Source organism: Mercurialis annua, linkage group LG4 (genome assembly GCF_937616625.2).
Source record: "Mercurialis annua linkage group LG4, ddMerAnnu1.2, whole genome shotgun sequence".
NCBI classification, from domain to species: domain Eukaryota; kingdom Viridiplantae; phylum Streptophyta; class Magnoliopsida; order Malpighiales; family Euphorbiaceae; genus Mercurialis; species Mercurialis annua.
In genome coordinates, this window is record NC_065573.1 from 36,462,545 (window position 1) to 36,486,376 (window position 23,832).

At 28.9% G+C, this 23,832-nt stretch overlaps 2 protein-coding genes across 2 annotated transcripts; both read left to right on the plus strand.

Moving 5' to 3' along the window:
* The first annotated feature begins 11,495 nt into the window (after positions 1-11,495).
* LOC126677523 (UTP--glucose-1-phosphate uridylyltransferase) lies at positions 11,496-17,087 on the plus strand. Its single transcript, XM_050372186.2, has 22 exons — positions 11,496-11,662; positions 11,769-11,849; positions 11,937-11,984; positions 12,108-12,199; positions 12,343-12,427; positions 12,526-12,586; positions 12,689-12,766; positions 12,856-12,906; positions 12,992-13,065; positions 13,225-13,297; positions 13,400-13,457; positions 13,586-13,632; positions 13,713-13,778; positions 14,882-14,914; positions 15,163-15,215; positions 15,300-15,375; positions 15,491-15,547; positions 15,647-15,730; positions 15,817-15,915; positions 15,989-16,093; positions 16,595-16,666; positions 16,823-17,087. Exons 2-22 carry the CDS (start codon positions 11,782-11,784, stop codon positions 16,847-16,849), a joined length of 1,407 nt encoding a protein of 468 aa, XP_050228143.1. The 5' UTR covers positions 11,496-11,662; positions 11,769-11,781; the 3' UTR covers positions 16,850-17,087.
* A 2,260-nt stretch (positions 17,088-19,347) lies between these two features.
* LOC126678652 (2-oxoglutarate-dependent dioxygenase 19-like) lies at positions 19,348-22,966 on the plus strand. The gene is made up of 3 exons (XM_050373548.2): positions 19,348-19,549; positions 19,675-19,943; positions 22,686-22,966. The coding sequence occupies exons 1-3, from the start codon at positions 19,348-19,350 to the stop codon at positions 22,926-22,928; spliced, it is 714 nt and encodes a 237-aa protein (XP_050229505.1). The 3' UTR covers positions 22,929-22,966.
* Positions 22,967-23,832: the final 866 nt, after the last annotated feature.

Consider the following 23,832-nt stretch of genomic DNA (forward strand, 5'->3'; position numbering starts at 1 on the left):
ATAATTATCCACTAATCAAAATGAATATGCAATCAGTGGAGAATTACTACTATTTAAATAGAAACCACTCTAATATAATATAAACATAATATCATAAATTTATTATTTTGCACGTTTTTTTAATTCAATCACATATTTTAAAATTTATTATAATGATACACCAATTTTTATTTTTTTTCAAATCCATACACGGTACTGAGTTGACATCCATTCATTGGTTTAATTTGCTGAGTTGGAGGTCATTGTTAACTAATGCATAAATGCCATATTAATATTGTGCATGAATTTTTTAAAAAAAAAATTGATGTATTTTTATAAAAAAAAAAATAAACAGCATGATAAAATTGAAAAATATATAAAATTGGTACAATTTAGTACAATTTAGTTCTCCTTCATGAACTTTAAACGTTTGAAAATGTTTATCATTCTAGACAAAAAGTGGTTAGATTGGCAAAAGAAAATTATAATAAAAGGTTAAATAAGAAAAAGATAGTTTAAAGATTTAATGTAATACAAAAATAATTAAGAGATCGCAAGGAGTAAAATGTTAAAGCTTAAAGAGAAAAAAATGTAAATGTAATAATTTGATTAGGAATGAAGATAAGATATGGATGGCATTGGCATCTAGACAAGCCAAAATAAGTTGAAGGAAGAAGAAAGAGAAATATGGGGAAAGTTAGAGAAGAAAATGCTGCTGGCTGGCTGGCTGGCTGGCACCATAAAGCCATTTAGGTGGCAATGAACGTGGAGGGTTCTAGTCAACATTGGAACGAGAGGCTCAACATGACAACATCAATTTTCACAGCAATTCCTAAAAAAAAAAAAAACAATAGCGATAGACTAAAACATAAGATAATTCATAGAGTAAAAATATACTCAATAATAATTAAAAATAATATTTAATAATAATTATTTAATCATCCTATACGAGTCTCAACTATAAGCCGAGTATCAGAAAACAAACAGAGAACAGAAACTATATTGATTGAAGTTTTGTAGATTACAAACTTAAATCTAATTACAAAAACCAATTCTCTATTTATAGAGAAAATACAATAACCGTTTCTCACATGCTTAAATGAGCTATTCTCACATGCTAAATGAGCTGTAATCCAGCTGGAAATGAGCTGTCAATAGAAAAGGTAGCAGTTTGGTGTCGGCTTGATGAATTCTGTGTTGCAGCAGTGTTTCTTCATGATTCTGTGTTATCCCCCTCAAGCTAGACATATGTATTTAATATGTCTAGCTTGATAAAGCAACAATTTTACAAAAAAAAAAGTTTTGCGGCAGCAGAAATAATCTTCATCAAGCAAAAACTCACACAAGAGCAGCTGAAAATAGGCAGTAACAATGTAGGCATCAAACCGTAACAATGTAGGCATCATCTTTGATCTCTGTTAGCCCCCCTCAAGCTGCGCATATGTGCCAAATATGCCTAGCTTGATAAAGAAGATTATAGAAAATCTGGAATATCACACCACCAACACTCTGCCTTTTAAATTCTGCTTGGTGCATCACAGAAGCAAACATGAAGTATGGCACCATAACACCATATGTAAACAGCTCCTTCCAGCATATCACCATACAACCATAATGTTCCATCAATTTTGACTCATGTGTGCAGCAGCCTTTTCATGCCTTAGTGAGTATTATTTCATTGAGGAATTTAATCAAACACAAAGTGAACAAGACTGAAAACTTATTTGTTTCACAAGTTCTAATTTCTGTTCTTATACAGCTTGTCCAAAATGTTAGATCAGAATACCGCAAATCAACTATAGCTACATCCTAAAGCAAACAATGATGTAAATCTAAGAAAATCCAGGAATCAAGAAAAGTTGAAAAACAGAGAATTAATGTTGAACTGAACAAAAATTGAACTGATTTTAATTTGACATTAAAACTCAAATGATGACAAAGAGATAAGGAAAATTAATCCAAATCAATGAGAACTGGAAAAACAGGTCGAATTAAGAACGATCAATAACAAGAATTTGAAATTAACTGAAACATAAAAGAAATTTGAACAAAGAATCTGAGATTGAAGCTGACAATCACGATAAAAAAAATTCAATTGATAGCGATGAACTGAACCGGAACTTAAGACTTTGAAATTAAACCGATAATGAATTGAAACTTATCAAAATTGATCAAAAAGAACCTGAAATTGAAGCCGAAAATCATTGATAGCAATGATAAGAACTTGAAATTGAACTTGTAGTATGAGATTAAAGTTGAAATTATTGATAGCAATAATTCAATACTGAGATATACCGAAGCAGAGCTTAAAATTCATAAACTGAAATCAATCCGGATCGCTGGGGCTGGACATCCAGATCGATACAACGGAGAATAAACTGAAATCAAAATCACGGAACTGCTGGGACTGGACATCCAGATCAGTTAACCGGAGAAGAAACAATAAAACTGAATCGCGGCGGCAACACCGGCGGCAACACCTGATCCCGGGCTCGGACCTGCTCCGATACCATATCAGAAAACAAACAGAGAACAGAGACTATATTGATTGAAGTTTTGTAGATTACAAACTTAAATCTAATTACAAAAACCAATTCTCTATTTATAGAGAAAATACAATAACCGTTTCTCACATGCTTAAATGAGCTATTCTCACATGCTAAATGAGCTGTAATCCAGCTGGAAATGAGCTGTCAATAGAAAAGGTAGCAGCTTGGTGAATTCTGTCAGCTTGATGAATTCTGTGTTGCAGCAGTGTTTCTTCATGATTCTGTGTTACCAAGATATCTTTAAACTATCTATATTCAGACTAATCTCTATGGAAGTCGGACAAATCTCATACAGATAGCAAATGGAATATACTTTTTACACATAAATTAAAAATAATAATAATTACTTAATTTTTGTTATTATCGTAAAATATCTTTATTTTATTTCCAGTTGAAGCACAATATATCAAACATCTCACCTCATATCACAACTTTTTCAAATTTCTCATCATACGGTTTAGTGTCGTTTTAAGTGTTTTTAAAGTATAAATAATTTTATTTTAATTGTTTTGACAGTTTTGAATGATAAAAGCGACATCGTATAAATACTTTGACTACAAATGTTGCAAAATAAAAAACATAATTTTTTATGCTAAAAAGTGAAAAGTTTATGTGTTTAAATAAGAAAATACAAAAGATGAGGATTTTTTATTATTAAAATTCTTATTTTATGCTATTTTTATTAATGATGATTTGTACATTGTATTTATTGTTTAGTTTATTTATTTTAAAAATAAAAAAATAAAAAAAGTCTCATATAAAATTCCATTAAAACATTATATAAATTTTTAAATAAGATACTCCTCCCGTCCCAAATTGATAGGCAGTTTAGGATAAATACGGATATTAAGAAATTTAGGTTTTCTAAATAAAATGAGTTAATATATAAAAATATATCATACATGCCCTCATTTAATATAGTGACAATTTTTATTTTTAACTTTTTATAGTTTTTCTAAGATATTTTATATAATTAATGAGGGTATGTTTGACAATTACTTAATAAAATAAATATCTGATGCCTATAATTTGAGATAAATGGAAATTAAAATAATACCTATTAATTTAGGATAGAATGCGTGTATAAATATAAAATATATTTTTTAAACGGGACAGAATAAGACCAGAGCCATAAAATTGATAACACACATTTATGCAAATCTCATATTCAAACTTAATGATAAAATATAAAGGCCTAATGTCTTAAAAAAACCCCGACCTTTTAGCCCCTTTTCAATTATACTCTGACGTTGAAAATTTGTCAATTTTATTCTATTTTGCATTTTTGTGTTTCAATTGTACCCTGAAATATTAAATTAACGTCTTTTTTACTTGAATTTTTTTTTAAAAACATCCTCCATGCCTAGCATATATTAATTGTATGTTTTTAAAATTTATTTAAATTTAGTTAAATTAATTAAGAATTTAAATTAGTGTTAATTTGATTATGGTTTTAGTTAGTTTTTAATAATAAAGGACTTATTTGTATTTTTTGAAGAAAAAAGAATTTAATTTCATCTTTAGACTTAGTTAATTGAATGATTTCATCATTTAAGTAAACAAATTAACAAAAATTAAAAAATTGGGGTACAATTGAAAACGGAAAATTCAAAAGTGGGTAAAATTGACAATTTTTCAACGTCGGGGTGGAATTGAAAAAAATTCTAAAGATGAGGGGTTTTTGAGTGATTAGGTCAAATATAAATGATGTTTGATTTCACAATTACACATATTGAAATAGGGAGAATAAAAAAGGAAAAGTTCGGTTTCTTTTTAAATATGAATAATTTAGTATAAAAGGGACAATAATTCTTATAATATTAGTTACTTAACTTATTATAAGGGCTAATATCATAAAAATTCACAAACTTTACACGTTTTTTTTGATTTAATTATATTATTTAAAATTTCTCATAAAAATACACTAACTTTCATTTATTTTCAAATTCACACACAGTGCTGACATGACACTCATTCATTGGTACAATTGCTGAGGTGTAAGTCATTTTTAACCAATGAATGAGTGACACGTCAGCGTGTAAAGTTTGTGAATTTTTATTACATTAACCCTTATTATAACCATGAATTTAAAATTAGAACATATAATATAATTGGAGTAACTATTTTTTCAAGGTCTAGCCAATTAAATCGTTTCAACGGTTTAAATAAAAAAATTATGTTCTTATATATTATATTATATAGCATTAATGTCATCATACAGCGATCACGTTTTTTTCGATTTAAACAAGCTACAAAACGTCTCATTTCACCTAATAGCGTAACCTTTCTTTCATTATGTGGTATATATAGTACAAATGTCTAAACGACGTCGTTTTGGTCATTTACAGGGCAAAAAAATGACGTCATTTTTACAAAAAACAATAAAGCATAAAATGCATATCGGGATATATAATGAAAAGTTTGAAAAAATTGTGCTTATGGATGAGAAAATTGTAGTTTGTACTTAAAATAAAAAAACGCGAAAAATTGTGTTATATGATAGCATTAACCTATTAAATATATATATTTAAAAAAAATGTACAATATTTATAAATAACACAGTTAAAACCTATATATTAAATTCTATAATTTGTTCGAATAAATAATAATAAGATCAATAAAATTGCCTAATTCTTTTACAGTTTAATTGATTCATGGAATCACCAATTTATATAATTTTTGTGCAGTTCAACCCGATTGAATTGTTATTTCAATTTTTTTTTAAAAATTGAACTAATGTGACTATTAATTTATGCCCGAACCGGTTGAATTACATGATCATGTCCATTTTTTTTAATAATTATTTTAAATATATAATAATAGTGAGATATTTATGATCTTATATTCTAGCGGTCAAAGATGAGGTACAAAATTGAAAAACAATTAAAAAATTTAAAGAATTACTAAAACTATTTAAAAAAATTGAGACAATATAATGTTGATATTATATTATATCATTCGTCATATTGATGACGATGTAATTTGTGTGTTGTATAAACAATTTATCGTTGCAAAAGAAGAAGAAAAAAACGTAAAGGTAAGATGTAGAATATAGATCTATCTTGATATGTTGCTTGAGTTTGTTTTGGGAGATGGTGTGGCATGGGTCCCATATTTCTTCTGTGCTTTATTTGCGTATGGGTCACAGGGCCAGTCACCTTAAAGTTGTGGCTCTCATTTTTCGTTATTTTCTTTATATTAATTGTCTTAATTTTTTATTTTAAATTTATTGACTTATTATCCTATTAATTTTCAGTTCATTTATTCATACATTTTATTGGGTGGGATTTTTTTTATGATATTTTTGTATTAATATCATTTTAATAAATAAAAACTATGCACCATGCTCATATTTTATTGAATTGTAGATACCACACTATTCAATAAACAAGGAAGCATGTCAATATTTGAACGATGCATATAATTTCTAAGCATCATCTTCAATATCTTTGTCCAAATTATTAGTATTATAATTTTTTTAAATCAATTATTTTTATGATAATTTAAAATTAACTATTCTCTTGTTAACTTTCAATTAATTGTTATACCACTTTTATTCCAAATAGATGGACGCTCACTAATCTTTTAATTCAAGTAATTTTTAAAAAAATAGATTGGCCGATTGAATTTAAAATTGAACAAAGGGTCAACGCACCCCCTGAACTTGTAACACGGGGTCATCTAGCCCAATTTATACTTTTTTGAGCAACTAACCCTAAAACTCTTCATTTTTGGGTCAAATAACCCAATAATTTTTATTTTTATTTTAAAAAACAGATTTAGGATAATTATATCGCAACAATTAGGAAAGTATTTAATTACTTTTTTGCATCTCTCACCTCCGATTTGTATTTTAAGCGTTTTAAAAATACAATTATGGGTTACTTGACCCGAAAATGAAGAGTTTTGGGGTTAGTTGCTCAAAAAAGTATAAATTGGGTTAGATGACCCAGTGACACAAGTTTAGGGAGGTGCGTTGACCCTTTGTTCTTTTAAAATTAGTTAGTTATCTGGTCCAATTGATTTTAAAACTGAAAATACAAATCAATCATATTGAACTAATAAAATTTGGCTGAATTTTTGATTGAGTCAATATTTGACCTAATTGACCTAATAGTTGACACTGTTAAATCCGCTAATACCCTTGTTGAACTAGTAATTTAACCATAGACAATGCCCAAATTAAATGTTTAATATAATGAACAAGAGATCAATTCACCCATCAACTTAACACAAAAATATTAAAAAAGTTTTTTTGAATTGTCACTTAATGATTTTAAATATCTTAAAAGTTCAAATATCAAATCAATTTTAAAATAAAAATTAGGAAGGTTTTTACACGTTTTATCATTTTTTTTACTTCATTTTCTATCAAGTGGCAGCAGCAGATGGATTAGCAGCAGCATGTTTTATTTTTTAATAAACTAGTTTATTTTATTTAAAAAATAATTCTTTTCATATTTCTTTTTAGAAAAAAAAAGTATTTATCAATTTAGGATACAAACAGCAATATTTAAAAATTATTAAAAAACAGCAATATCTTAATATGATTAGATAATATTTTTTTCAAAAAAGAATGAGCCCTAAAGATCAAACCGGTATTTGCACGACTGCTGTACAAATCAAAACTTGGAATTTTTTTATGGAGGATTAAGAACTAAATGAAATCATCTGAGGATCCAGATATGACCAAAAAGTACTATCAAACTAGGGAGCAAACATTTTTTCTAAAAAAAAAACCTACAACCACCCAAAAATCCTCCAACTATTATATTTTATTTAATGTAATTTCAATAAAAAATTAATTTTAAAAAAGTCTATTTAATTTTAATTTTATAATGTCAAATAATTAATTCAGTTAAAAGTTTAAATTAATAGATGAGACTCAACATTAACATTATCCTAACACAACTCATGCAAATGCGTTTGAAGCATGAACAAACGATCTACCTCGGTTTACTAAGATCATATTGTTTTTGATGTCGTCATTTCACAAAAAAGTTTAAAATTTAATAGTAATTTTTTTTAGAATCTAAAGACCGAATAAGAACATAGTAAAATATAAGTTAGCCGTGGGTTAAGTTATTATATTACTACTATTTTTCACCGATAAAAATGAATATTTGCCCATTAATAACAATACTCTAAATTTTATGAGCCATGATAAAGTAACTTACTTTTAACTATTTTGAATTAAAAATAATATTTTCGATTTTTAGTTTGTGGTTTTAGTTTAATTAAGGATAAATCTGAGGCATTTTAGTCTCCGAACTTATTTATATTGCACAATTTATTTTTAATCGATAAAAATATAGAAAATATGAACATTAATTGATTAAAATAGTTGAAAATGAGCTGTTTGATCATAAATTACAAATTGAAGGACCAGATTAATCCTGTGTTTCGCCATCTACCATTCCACCAAAATGGCGTTGATTGTTGTTGTCATTGCGGACCATATTAACAATTACTAATTGAAAAGTACAATATAAAATCTGAGTGCAAACATCACTATAATAGTTATCTTGTAACACGGGAACTTCACTGTATAAAATAAACATGATAAAATCAATCAAAAATAAATATTATATTTGAAACTAAAAGTTAATATATAAAAAATTAAATGACGGCGTCAAATTAAAATAAACCTTCCGTCCCAACAAAAAAAGATAGAACACTTTATTATTTTTGACGTCTCAAATTATAAATCACCTTTTATATGGAGTATAAAATAATATTTTAAAACTAAAGTTTTACTCATCCCTAATAAATATGAATTGTTATCTTCAAATAGAATTAATTGCTTCATATTTCAACATAAAATATATATCATCTTTAATAACAATGTAAAATACACTAATAAAAGAATTATTCATCAATATATTATTTACATATCTATAAAAATGTTAAAGGATATGAATAAAAATTTAGACAAAATAATAAATTTTAGCTAACTTAATCATACATATTTTTTTTAATCATCTGTTTATCTGAATGGCTTGTCATTTTGGAACGAAGACATTAATATATAATGATAAATGAAAAAGAAAGTTTAAAAAATTATTTATAAATTTAAAAGATTATAATAAATATAATTTATTAATGTGTGACGTATAATCATCAATCGAGATAAACATATAAACTATGCTATATTCTGAACCTTTCATCTATAAGGATCTTCATGCAAGTCATTAATCATACATAATCTAAGGAATCAAACTAATTGGAAGAGCATCATGTTTGTAAATCCAATGATATGATCATCCCTTAAAGAAGCTAAGTGGCCTGTGCCAAAAAAATTATCAGCAGGTCTAACTTTAATCCACTTTGAACAATACCACCCTCTTCTCTTGTAAGGTGACTCCAAATATAAAGCACGGAAAATTTTGCTAGCCACTCCGGATACCCACGGACTAGAGTCGAGTTATGAGAAGCGATCTAATGTGGAAAGATTTTGCATTTGAAGGGGAGATTGTTGAATATCAAGTGTGATGTAAATCCCGTATTAAAAAGATATGAGTATCTAATGGAACATATAAGTATAATAGATTACATGACCATTGATAAGAGTAGGAATACTCCTATTTATTAGGTGTTTTTTTCGTTAATAATTATATATTTGTGGTATCTTTTGGAGCATTTTGAACTTATTATTAAGCTGGAGTATTTTCAGGATCAAACGCAAGATATCAAAAATATTTGAACTTAATTGAATTATTTTGGAGGTTGCCGAAAAAGATGGGCATCGAGAGCTCAAGTGCCAACTTGCAATTTGTACCCCTCTATATTTATTGGAGATTTTAGGGTACTTCAAGACTTCCATTAAATTCATGTTCTTCATAATAAATAAAGTAGACATTCTAAATTTTCCATAGAGTGATAACCGACTCATTATGAGGTGTCTCTTGAGGATTATAAAATTTGAAGTTGGGCATCATCGAAGCCAGTGTGCTTGCACCAAGCACTAGCTCTAGTGCAAGGACAACTTAAATTTTGGGCTGCTTGCACCATTTGGTGTGAGCTTAACTGAGAGTTCCACAACAGAAATGGTGCGAGTGCACCACTTTTGGTATGCTCACACCACTTCGAGACCAGCTCCAAAAAATGTCAGAAAATATATTTTTTGGTCTCCTTAATCTTTGCATTTGAGGGCATATTTATTTTTATGGGAGCTTTAATTCTAAAGCCTGAATGCTATAAAAGGACCTCTTTTAAGGCTCTAACATCATCACCTACCTCCGCAATATCCTCTCTACTCAATTGCAATCCTCCATACTTTTGTTATTTTGGACACTCAAGATCTCTTGTCATAATTATTCTAAAAAGAAATAAATTATAATGTGAAAGATATAATTAAAAGAGATTATTATAAGTTTGGTGTGCAAACTTGTTTGGAAATAACAATTTAGTATTTGAATATAAAATTATTACGGTTTGATGTTTTAACTTATTAAAAAGCTATAAATTGACATTTGAACTTGCTATAAAATTATAAACAAGTCATTTTAGTATATCGTCTTTAATTTTTTTTTTTTTGGTAAGCCCATCCGGTTTCTACGGCATCGCCCTGACTAATCCGGATCCGACCCGCGTCGCGCACCTGGCATGGTGGGTGAGTCTACCAATGGAAATTTTCTGCATTCATAAGGACTCGAATCTGAGACCTTGCTTAATCGATACCAAACAGCTTACCACTTGAACCAACCCCCATTGGTAGATCATCTTTAAGTTACAGGTTACTAAACTGATTTTTAAATATAAAGAAAGATAAGTTTGATTTCTAGACTTTCAGGCAGTCATGCCGATAAGTAAAAAAAAAAATCAAATTAATCCATCATTTTTAATTCTCAATTTTTTTTTGAAATAGTATACAAATATTATTTGAACAATAATTAATAAAATTAATTTTAATCAAGCCATTTTAATGAATACTTCAATCGAGAGTTGACATTAATAAACCAAGTTCATCATTATTAGTTATATACTCTGAAATAGATATTGTTCAAATTGATAATTATAAATTTAGATGATTAGAGTCTGAATTGTCGGTTGGAATCTTCATTAAACTAATTTAATTAAACTTAATTTAATTAATTATTTTTCAAATAATGTTTTCTATACTATTTCAAAAATTTATTTTTTTATTTGAAAATTAAAAGAGATGAAGTAAATTGAAAATATTTTTTCTTTTTGTACTAATCAGTACGGCTCTCTGAAAAACTATATGAACCAAATTTACTCTTTTTTATAGTGGTAACCTGTGACATAAAGATGACTTGGTGGGAAAACTCATTTATAATTTTTTAGCAAGTTCAAACATCAATTTTTAATTTTTTTAACAATCAAACACCAAATCGTAATATATTTCTATTCAAACACTAAGTTTTTATTTTTAAACTAGTTCACGCACCAGATTTATAATAATTCCTAATTAAAATAAGAATAATTTATTCTAAGCCCCTCAATTATATCATAATTAGCAGTTTGATACTTTTTGTTTCAAAATTTTATTTAATACTCCCTCACTTTCAGTTATGTTAACTATCAAACTCATCTGTTAATTTTTGGCACTTTCTTTCAAACAATTTGGTATCCTATTTTTAATTTCATTAGCGAATTGGTCCCTCACTTTTTTACTTTTATTAATTTTCCTCACTTTCAAACGATTTGATACCTCACTTTTAATTTTGTTAACGATTTAATACCCCCAATTAACATAAGAGCCTAATAGTTAATGAAATTAAAAGTGATAGATAGTTAAATAAAAATTTAGAACAAAAAATATCAAAATGTCAATTATGATATATGCGGAGAGTTTTATTAATTTGCTCTTAAAATAATTAGAATGAACTAAAACGAATTATAATTAATATAACCTCTTTCATTTTGGTATTAAAACTAATTTCATCGGACAACAAAAAAAAATCATAAAAACAACCCAAAGACCAAGCGAAACCTGTCCGATATCGCGTAAAAGAGGCGCCATATATTAGGCTTTACCATGGGCTGTGCGTTATATTCGATTTGCATATTCTCTCTTCAGCATCTTCATCCTAACACCGTCCACACCCGTTAACTCTCGCCACGATCCAATCTCTCAATTTGTCCGCTTCTGAATCTTAACATTTTGCCAGGTACACATTTCCTTTGAATTTCGGGCAGCATTGGTGTATCCTGTACGCATATATCATATCACCTTTGTAATTCATTTCATTTTAATATTTGTATCTGTTTGTTTAGATCACAGTTCTAAATGGCTGCTACTGCTACTGATAAGCTCACTCAGCTCAAGTCCTCTATTGCCGGACTCAATCAAATCAGGTATTGGATTCAGTTTTTTTTATGTATTATCAGTTTTTTATTTATTGATTTATGTGTGTTAGATCTGAATTTGATTTGTTTTTGTAGTGAGAGTGAGAAGAATGGATGCATTAATCTCGTTGCTCGCTATCTCAGGTGATTTGGATTTAAATTTTAAATTTAATTACTAGTGATTTCGAGGTTTATAGTAGATTTAATCAATGTTTTTTAGATTTGTTAAGTTATTGTTTTTGAACTGTTTGATTGTGTGTTTTAAAGCGGGGAAGCACAAGAGGTGGAATGGAGTAAGATTCAAACACCTACTGATGAAGTAGTTGTTCCTTATGATAGCTTGGCTCCTGTTTCTGAAGGTGACTGCATTAATTTAAGATCAATATGCTTTTTAAATCATTCGGTTCGATTCAATTGAACTGAATTGTATGTTCTTTTAATTTTTTGCTGTTTGATTTATCTTTTAAAATGTCTAATTGTCATCTGGCTTGTTGTGATCCAGCTGAAACAAAGAGTCTTTTGGATAAACTTGTTGTTTTGAAGCTTAATGGAGGACTCGGAACAACAATGGGATGCACTGGACCCAAGTATTGGGTTTTTTCTTCTAATATAGTGGCTTGTGGATCTGTGATGGACGATAATTGTGGTTTTAATTTATGTAATTTGTTTTTTTTTGGCTATGCAGGTCTGTCATTGAAGTTCGTAATGGATTGACATTCCTTGATCTTATTGTGATTCAGATAGAGGTTGTTGATTTTTCTTTTTTATTCTGCTTTAATTTAATTTGTTTTATTTATATCCGTGGGTTGTTTCATCACTTCTTGCAACTGACTTTGACATTATTGTAGACTCTCAATTCCAAGTATGGGTGCAATGTTCCGTTGCTTTTAATGAACTCATTCAACACTCACGATGATACACAGAAGGTCCCAGATCTTGATCTTTACTCCATTTCTCGTCAACTCTTTCGCTAATAGTTGTTACCCTTGGATTAACTTTGTCTTTTTCTCCTTAGATCATTGAGAAGTACTCAAAAGCAAATGTTGATATTCATACTTTTAATCAGGTACATAGTACTAATACTTGACCATGCTAGTAATAACATACATGAAAAGAATGGAGTTGTGATTGTATGTGTTGGATCTATGCAGAGTCAATATCCTCGCCTAGTTGTTGAGGATTTCCAACCATTGCCATTGAAAGGACAGAGTGGCAAGGATGGATGGTATAGTTTCTATTTATATTGTTCACCTTCTGTATTTTAATGTTACTGTTAGTGGCTCAAACAAGTTGTGGACTGTTCAAGTATTTTTCAATCTTGTTTTTGACATATCCTAGTTAGTGCTATTTTGTTTATGCTAATTATATTAATTTGTACGTGAAGGTATCCTCCTGGACACGGTGATGTATTCCCGTCCTTGAAGAACAGTGGCAAGCTTGATGCTCTATTATCTCAGGTTGGTGAACGATACAGTATACGCGACCCTTTGTGATGCGTGCAAGTAGCTTTTGCTCGAGCATACTTAAACTTCTCTTGTTTTTCTTTCTCTGGTTGACAGGGTAAAGAGTACGTGTTTGTTGCCAACTCAGATAACCTTGGTGCACTTGTTGATTTGAGTATCCTGATTTGCAATTCATTGTGGTTCAGTTTCTGCCATTTACTTTTGTACTCTACTGATGTATGTAAATGATGAAAATGTTTGATCTTATGTCTTTCAAGCATTCTCCTTGACTCTATGCTACAGAAATTTTAAATCACTTGATCAGAAACAAGAATGAGTATTGCATGGAGGTAAGGAGAGATGACTTCAGCAAATTAATTGCTGTTGATGTCTTGAATATGTTTTCTCTTATATTTTCACACTCTTGTAGGTGACACCCAAAACCCTGGCAGATGTAAAGGGTGGTACCCTCATCTCTTACGAAGGGAAGGTTCAGGTATGTATCTCTCATGAAATATTTCTCTACTTCCTGCTTTTTTATAAATCTAGAAAAAGTGGACTTATCTGTATATAAACCTCGTGATGAGTGATATTCTCAATTTTATTAAACTTAAATTCCAAATATGATGCTATATATTTTTAGAACTGTGAGAGAATCTGAAAAATAAATAAAAATTGTAGGTTGTAGCCCATGTTTTATTGTAATTGGATGCTGCACTTCTAGAAATTATTGTAGTGAATAGGAGAATGCTTACGGTCAGTGCAAGAGACTCGGGCATTACCAAAACCTTTCTTTCTTCCACCATGCATTTTTAGGAGAATTTAATTTCGTTGAAACTTGAACGTTTCCTTTATTTTATAGTATTATTTTTAAGGTAGTTTATACAAGAGCATTGAAGACAAGCTAGGAATTGGAAACTCTCAATCATGTTAACTTCAAAATTTAATTGTAGTTAAGGTAGAAAGCTGTTTCATAGCCCATCAGAATATGTTGTTAACTTTTTATCAACCATGATATTTTTTTAGAATTGCCACATGTCACACGGTAAGCCACAAACTAAGGTTCGTAAAACATCCATAAATTTTGACACATCCCAAGAGCTTACTGAATGATCACAACATTTTAAAGAACTCAACTGCATGGTTTTCCTGTTAGTGTTTAAGTGTTTACTTGCATTTATGATTCTCATTGTCCTAGCAGTTGCAGGATTTTTTTCTTTTTTGTAGTTTTCCCATGTTTTATTTCTTCTAGGAATGGTTTCAACTTGAATTTTACTTAGAAACTTAATATAATTTTTATGTCATTTAGTATTTATTTTACATTTTATTTTTCTATTGCAAAATGCAGCCTACTTAGGCATCCATGGCTTTTTGGTTAAATAGAAGTAATTTGGATATATTAAAGGAGTAGCTATACAGTGATATGGGGAAGAGACAATTGAAAAGCTGTTCCAGGCATTCATTAAATCAGGAACAAAAAAATTGAATCATTGAGAATTATCTGCTCACAAATGCTTAAATTATAATAATCTAATCTAGCAGACCCGTGCACATGATGATTTGCATTGACTAATTATGTTTCCTGATTATGTGATGCAGTTACTGGAAATTGCACAGGTTCCTAATGAGCATGTAAGTGTGACATTATCTTTGTACTTGTATAGATAGTTTGTTCTATCATGTTATCTTTCTATCTCTACGCTGGAAATCTAGCAGTATTTTAGTTACAATTTATTTTCTTCAGCTTGTGGGTAAGGGCAAGTGGTACTAATTTAGCAGGAGAAGTACCTTGACCTCTATAGATAATGTTTCATTTTCATAATATTTTAGTAGAATATGTTTTCCTGGTTTATGAAATTTAATTTATTATGTTGAAACAGGTTGACGAGTTCAAGTCAATAGAGAAGTTCAAAATTTTCAATACCAACAACTTGTAAGTCAACTTTTCTATCATTACTCTAATGTAATACTGGTCATTAGTCATTGATGAAGCACTAATAATTTATGCTATTTATAGGTGGGTGAACTTGTCAGCAATTAAAAGGCTTGTGGAAGCTGATGCACTAAAGATGGAGATAATTCCTAACCCAAAGGTATATCTCTATTTATAACTCTCTATTGGTCGAGAGCTTCTTTTCGACTGCTGTTTGATGCCTTATTGCAGTTTTTAGATGTCCAAATCTCTCATCTAATAGTTGACATTTCCAGGAAGTGGATGGAGTCAAAGTTCTTCAGCTTGAAACTGCGGCTGGTGCAGCTATTAGGGTACGTTTTACACATACAACATGATGACATAAATTTATGATAGTTTGACATTGTGACTTTTTTCTTTGTGATACTAATGTTACCCTTTTTATCATTCAGTTTTTCGATCATGCAATTGGTATTAATGTTCCTCGATCCCGATTCCTTCCAGTGAAGGCAACTTCCGATTTACTTCTTGTCCAGGTTAACATTATTTTTCTATTTGTTGTATTCAAGTTCTACTCCAGGTTTGGAACACGCCTAAATTGCCGTGTTATCGTTTTTGGCAGTCTGATCTTTACACCTTGGAAGATGGCTTTGTTATCAGAAATAAAGCTAGGAAAAATCCTGCCAATCCTTCTATTGAATTGGGTCCAGAATTTAAGAAGGTAATGATTAGTTTGGTTTTTATCTAGACAAATTTAATCTCGGAAACCATTTGATTTCTTTTATTTTTCGTAGGTTGCCAATTTCTTGAGTCGATTTAAGTCAATTCCAAGCATCATTGAGCTTGACAGCCTTAAGGTGACTGGTGATGTATGGTTTGGCGCTGGCGTTACACTCAAGGTATTGCATGCACCACCGTTGCTTTTAATATTTCTTTTCTTATATTCGAAAGCATCACTGTAGTTATAAAGTAGTGTATAATGGCTGCCCTATACGTAACATCTTTTTTCCTCTTTGAAAAACCGTAATCAAGCTTAACGATCCTCTAATTATTCCGAGTCTTGTTTGAATTACAAGGTGTGTGATTTCCCTTTCTTTTATATGTACTTATTCCCTTTATGATAATTACCCATTCTCTCTTTCGATTACCCTAATGTTTGAATGCATGAACATAATAACTGCATATAAACAATTATTTGTTTGATTAGATATTTGCTATTAAACCAAAATCTATAAATTCAGTCGTGTATAAAGATGGCCTCCCTATATTTGTATATGGTGGTACGTGATACATGCGCCTTGACGTACGAGTGGTCTAAACATTTGTTCGTAATCATATGCTTAACCTGCTTCAATTTATAAATGGACAATTATAATCTATTCCCTTTAATTTGTTCGCAGGGTAAAGTGACCGTTGCAGCAAAGTCTGGTGTGAAATTGGAAATACCTGATAAAGCTGCAATTGAGGACAAGGTATATGTTTTCATTATCTAAATTTTAATTCTCAAAACAGTTAGCTGCCTTCATGTAATTTGTACCAACAGTCCCTCAACTTACTTTTCTCTTCTATCATGGTCACTTTTCTTTGATTTGTAACAATAAAATTCATTTAATCTTTTTTCCCTCCAGGTGATCAATGGCCCCGAGGACCTGTAAAAAGAAACCTGGCCCGTGAATGCATCGAGCATCGAGACTCTTCTTGGAGTCGCATCTCCATCTTACAATGTCCATGTAGTTTTGATCGGAGAATAAGGAGAGCGGTTTTCTTTCTTGTGTCTGAGTACTAAATGTCATGCTACTATTCATGACCTGTTTTGTTATAAATACAATCTTATAAACTCTGTTTGTCTTACAACTCCTAGATATCAGTATTATGTGAAAACTTATGCTTCAACCTTTGGCGTTACCATCCTTCAATTTTCCAAATGTGCCTAGATACCCGAGAAGTTTGATTATAATTTTAATTTTCCTGCAATAGTTTTATGGTTCTTTATCATTTTGTAAATACTTTTTACTCGTTAGGCATTTGATCAAACTATCAAAAATTCGGACATTTCTGGCAAAGTTATTTCTTTTACCAAAGTTCTCGCTGTACATTTGAAATTTATTTTTCAAATGATGATTGGCTTGGATATCTACTCTCTAAAGTTGAACTTGCAACATATAAAATTTCACTTGGTTGGTTTTATGATTTAATTTATTTTCTTTAGTGTAATGGATATCTTTTTTTACATATAACTTACATCTACTTATATGAATAAATTATTTATAAATTTTCAAGATCGAAAAAGTTTGAGCTAATTTAGACATATGACCTTAATCAAAGGTTGTTTAATTTAATTTAATCATTTTCACCAAAATGATTGGTATCAGAACTAAGAGGTAAGATGACGGATCAATCGTGTTGTAAGTCATGATTGTTTTTTATAATCTTTTTTTTTCTTTGGCGTCATTTTTTCTTTATTTCTCACACCATCTTTTTCCGGTTAGAAACTATTTTTACCCTCAATTCATCTTGAAAACGTACCATATCGTATACGCTATCCCTAGTCCCTCCCTAATATACCGAATCTTTCTTTATTATTTTGATTCCGCCACTAAAACTAATAAATTATTATCCACAAGCATGATATTAATTTAATGAAGCCAATTCTTTTTTTTTTGATAAATTAATGAAGCCAATTCTTGTTTTCTAATGCATTTAAAAACAGTGAAACTATACAAGAATATAGCCAAAAAGTGAGAGAAGTAGGAATGGAATTACTGAGAGGGATTTCAAGAGGACTGGGACTTTTTTTTTTTTTTTTGCCAAAGATAACAATATATAACAATGAGAAGAATGGCCACCTCATGAAGGTGATGAACCATTCTTAAACATAGGAAAATAAAGTGGACTTCACGGCTACTAATTGAGCCATCCAAATACACATTCGTTTAACAAATTAAAAAGCAAAACTTGCATAATTTGCTAAACGAACGGTAGCAACAAAAATAAATAAATTACTTATAGAAAAACCAATTTACTGTTGACATATAATGACATAATATAAATATCACCTTGATTTGTAGAAACACATGATTGAATCAATTGACGATGGAGAGAATGAATGCTTGGAGATCCCATTTTAGATGTACATGTCCAAAACACCAAAAAACACAAAAAAAAAGAAAATATTAGCAATTATAATTTATAAAATAGTATTTCTATGTGATATTTTATTCATAAAGAGAAAATAAACACCCAATTGGGGATGGAATAGAAACAACAAATTATCAAAATCAACTTGATAAGAATTGGCAATGATATGAAATATCCAATTAAATCAAATTGTTAATTGTAACTTGTAGCAATTTTGAAATTGTTCTTTTGGTTAATAGGTAAAACTTAATAAGAAATATATATTTCCTTATCAAAAACCAGTTCAGATTCTATAAAATTCTATAACTATGAGTTGAATAATTAACACTTCAACTTTAAATTAAATTATGAAATAAAATATTGGACATTAGCAAAAGGCAGAAACAACAATTGGTAAGATGGCGGTTATTTTTTAAAAAAAAACTGTTTATGTAATTTTATCAAAGCATAGAAATATATGAACTGTAATGTTGATTAGATCTAAATTGCAAATCATTTGGTTAATTGTTTCAAACAATGAGTTTTTAACAAAAAGATAGTCTCTGAAATTCATTAACCTCTTTGAAAAGTTACTATTTCGTAGAAATGTTGATTCATATGTTTAGCAAATAATTTCATCAGATCTAAATTATTTTATCAAATTATTTGTAAAATTTAGTAAGAAATTGGATAGATTTAAAAAACTGAATCCAATAATAGTCATTAGCATTACCAATATTAATAATTATAATTTCAATAGTAAAAAACAAAAACAAAGTCAAAAACAAACAATCATATGAACAAACAGGAGACTAATTTGGTGAATTGCATTTAAAAAAATCCAAAATAGAACCATAAAGTAAAATGAGTATAGTGGAGCAAACCTGTAATACTCCAATTGCATGCATAATTTTGTCTCACAAATCAATTTTAATAAACCTGTCAAATTAGTTAAGATGCAGGAGACTGTGGGTGGATGCGCAGGCAGTGGAGAACATGCTACTTCTGTATGTGATCCTGTAGCCTTTGCTAACGGATGGTGGTTGCTCTTCCGAATGGGTTCATTTTGCATGATATTGTTGGCGAGCGGCAATGGATAATGAACGGCGGACGGAATCGGTGTCCTCGTCACAATTACTTTCTGCTTCTTCAAAAGTTAATGATGAGTACTCATGATTATGATAATCAAGATCATCTTCTAGCGCATTGTAGCAGTCAAATGATTTACGAAGATGTGAGTTAGTTCAATCCAAATTAAACATCAGAAATTAAACATCACAAATTATACTATCCAAATTCGCACATCACAATAAATAAAAATACAGAGAAATGAGAGAATCTAATTTAAGATTTCTATCATTAGTGTTAAGAGGACTGGGACTTGAAGAAGATTATATAGAGAAGAAATTAAAATTGAAATCAGGGTATGATTTCTTTACAGCAAATGACTATCCACCACTCCAAAATTATGAGAAACAAAATATTGGGCAGGGTCCTCATGTAGATCCAAGTCTGCTCGTCTTCATTATAGAAAATGTGAGCGGCGGTTTACAAGTTCAGCACCATGGCAAGTGGCTCAATGTCAATCTCAAGCCGGGTTCGATTTTGGTTAATGTTGCTGATCATCTGGAGGTATATCTGTAAATGCTTATACTTGCAATTTTCATTTTTATTTCTAAAAAACTTCTAAAATTTAAAATTTAAAATTATATGTTTGTAAAAATTATTATTTTATCATTTTTGTTCGTTAATGTTTCATTTACGTGCAACATAGCTCGTAGGAGTATTAGTTATGCAAAGAGTCCAATCTTCTTAAGAGAAAAAATTACATCAGTGGTGTAAACTTTTATTATTAGTGTTTCAATTTTTCAAAATGTATCTAATCGATATGTTAGCCGTTTTTTATCACATGTTATAAAAAAAATAAGCTTTGTTTTTTTAAAAAACTTTTTTTATGTCATATTAATTACAAAATGACAATGCATTACACTTATATTTATAAAAATGAAACAATAAAAAATAATTTTGATCTTATTAATAATCCGGTGATAAAAAAGAGTAGCTAAAGCACTTATTTGACAGGCTTTTAAAAAAAATTAAAACACTAAAATATAAAAAGTTCATACACCACTTGTGTAATTCTTTAAAAGAAATTAATCCTGAAACATTCACTCCATGTAATTTTTCTAGAGAAAATTACATCAAATCACCCAAAAACTCAAAACTTTGTATAAATCACCCAACTTTTTTTTTTTGCAAAAATCCCTCAATTTTTCAAAAACAAATTCATGCTACCTTTTTATAAATGTCATTCCTATCTTATCCATATTGTCTATTTTTCCACTATTTTCTTTCTATTTGCTTATGAAGTATTACCACATGATTATTACCCATGGTCCCTACATGCTAATTTAATTTTTACCGGCTCGTTTAATTTTTGTTCACACCTGCACACCAATTGTTTTTCATGGTCCCCTACCTGCTATTTGTTTCCCCACAAATGTTCATTAAATATTTGTCAAACATGCTCTTCTTCTTTTTTCACGAAAAAAAAATACCAACAATCATTAAAAATAATAGTAAACTTTGAGTTTATATTAAATTGACACTAAATTGACATTGAATTACATTATGGTTATTTTAAGTTTATTCTAACAGTATTTTCTATTTAATTTCAATAAAACCTTAGATAATTTACTTTTAGATAACAATTTAGTTTATTCGTCATTTTAAAAGTTTATTTTAAATAGTATAAATTATAAATAAATAATTTAAATTTAAATTTATAACTTAAATTAAATTTATTATCAGATTTTTAAAGCTATAATAAATTTATTTTTGATAGTTTAAATTATTAATAAATTAGTTTGATTAAAATAAGTTAATTTTAATTTTATAATTATTTTACTAAAAATTTAATTCAGATTAATTTACTTTGAGTTCATATCGAGTTGACATTGAGTTGATATTGAGTTTACATTGAGTTGACATTGAATTCACATCAAATTTACATTAAATTTACACCGACCACCGCGGAAAATTTACATAGTTTACTTTCAATTTATAATTAGTTTATTTATCACTTTAGAAATTTATTTTTAAATAATTAATAAATTAATTTGATTGCACCAAATTAGTTTTAAATTTATAATATTTTTAAATAAATTTATATTGAGTTGACATTGAGTTCATATTAAGTTCACATTGAGTTAACATTAAGTTTACATTGAGTTCACATTAAGTTCACATCAAGTATACATTAAGTTTACACCGACCACCGCGGAAAACTTACATAATTTACTTTCAATTTGTTATTAGTTTATTTATCACTTTAGAAATTTATTTTTAAATAATTAATAAATTAATTTGATTGCACCAAGTTAGTTTTAAATTTATAATATTTATAAATAAATTTATATTGAGTTGACATTGAGTTCATATTGAGTTCACATTAAGTTCACATTGAGTTCACATTAAGTTCACATTAAGTTTTACACTAAACACCACGGGAAAAATAGACAGTGTACTTTCAATTTACTATTAGTTTATTTATCACGTTATAATTTTTTAAATATTAATAAATTTGTTTAATTGCACCAAGTTAATTTTAAATTTATAGTAATTGACCAAAAAAATTACATTAAGTTGACATTGAATTTATGTTGAATGTAAATCAAATGTAAATTTAAAATTAAATGAATGTAAAATTAACTTAAACTCAATATAAATTTAATATTAACTAAATGTAAATTTAAAGTAAAATAATATAAAATAAAATTTTAATAAATTTATTATAATTTAAAAGTAATTTATTTAAATTAAATTAATTAATTAAAAATTTACTCTATAAAAAATAAATTGAAATATTTAACGAGTATTTATTTATTTATATGTTTAATATATTTTTTATCTTGATATAATTGAATGCACACTCATAATTTTTTAATTTGTTTAATTATTTTCAACCTATTTAGTATAACTAGAAAGATAGTTGTTTTATTGAGTTTGTTAAACTAACAAGCATGTCACGCATGCATGCATTCACTTACATTAACAAGTATGCTGCATGCATGTATTCTGTTATACTGGCAGTTGTAATTGTTGACGTGTTAAATATATAAGGGTAAGCTTGTCATGTTTTATGGTAAACCCAACTTATTTTGGGTTATGGGGGATTTATAGAAACTTTTTTATTTTTTTGAGTGATTTTTGCAAAAAATAAAAAGCTGAAATAAAAATGTTAGAGTAGACCACTTTTGAGGGATTTGTGTAAATTACCCATTTTTCTACCCAAAGCATGGCTTGTAAATTCAATTTAACCGTTAATTATAAAATCCACAATTCGGATTGACATATATACTTAATTTTGGACAGATATTAACAAATGGCAAGTACAAGAGTGTAGTACATCGAGTGACTGTGAACAACGAAGCAAGAAGGGTGACTCTGCCAATGTTTATGGGCCCGTCATTGAACACAGTGGTGAGCCTGGCCCAAGATCTTGTAGACGAGACTAACCCACCTGCATATCGAAGCATCACCTATAAACAATACTTGGAATTTAATGAATTCCATCTTATTGATGGAAAGTCATGCCTCCACCAAATTCGACTCTAAACCCTTTTAAACAACTAAATTTCTTCTATTAATATGATGAATACACCTATGTATAACATCATCAATCAGTGAGGTCCAAAAATAAAATAGGAGCTAATGAATAAAAAAAATCCAAATGATTTTTATTAATTATAATTGAGATTTTTAATGTTGTCAATTTTAATCTAATTGATTATTTTTTTGTTTCAGTCATAGCCTAATTATAAAATTTGAGTTAGAAAATATATATATTTGTTGACATGTATGACTACATATAGCTAAAAAATTATTTCTCAATGTAAAGTTTATAAATATGGAGATTTTTGAATTAAAAAAAATAACTTCTCTTAATAATAATAAGGCTGAATACATAGTTTGACCCCTGAACTTGTACCCTTCTACCCATCTAACCTCCAAACTTAACGTCTCGCCTATCGAACCCCTGAACTTGTTAAATAACCCGATTTGACCCCTGAACTTGATAAATACGTAAACATTTAACCCCTCCGTACACAATTTCTTCTAGAACATTTCAAGTGACAGGTGGACACGAAGGGTTCAATACTTACATATTTATCAAATTCAGGGGTTAAATCGGATTATTTAACAACTTCAGAGATTCGATAGGTGAGACGTTAAATTTAGGGGTTAGATGGGTAAAAGGGTACAAGATCAGGGGTCAAACTATGTATTAAGCCATAATAATAATATGGGCATACATGTCATCGAATGCACTTTTAAATCAGATGCCACATAGGAAAAAACTAACAGAGTTAATTTACTTATGGTGGAGACAATAAAATTATTAAATAGTAGAAGTTTAAAATACTTGAGATACAAATTAATAAGGACACGATTGTAAATGGTTAGTGAAAATTATCTAAATTTGATGTATTAGATAAAGTTTGGATATTGATAGTGCAAT

Excerpts from the sequence above, each read along its gene's own strand:
- LOC126678652 (XM_050373548.2), top strand. The coding sequence starts at position 19,348 with ATGGTGGTTGCTCTTCCGAATGGGTTCATTTTGCATGATATTGTTGGC. Across the intron at positions 19,550-19,674 it reads AATGATTTACGAAGATGTGA|TGTTAAGAGGACTGGGACTT; the intron begins GTTAGTTCAATC and ends TTCTATCATTAG. Across the intron at positions 19,944-22,685 it reads ATGTTGCTGATCATCTGGAG|ATATTAACAAATGGCAAGTA; the intron begins GTATATCTGTAA and ends AATTTTGGACAG.
- LOC126677523 (XM_050372186.2), top strand. The coding sequence starts at position 11,782 with ATGGCTGCTACTGCTACTGATAAGCTCACTCAGCTCAAGTCCTCTATT. Across the intron at positions 13,066-13,224 it reads CAGAGTGGCAAGGATGGATG|GTATCCTCCTGGACACGGTG; the intron begins GTATAGTTTCTA and ends TTGTACGTGAAG. Across the intron at positions 13,298-13,399 it reads TTGATGCTCTATTATCTCAG|GGTAAAGAGTACGTGTTTGT; the intron begins GTTGGTGAACGA and ends TCTGGTTGACAG.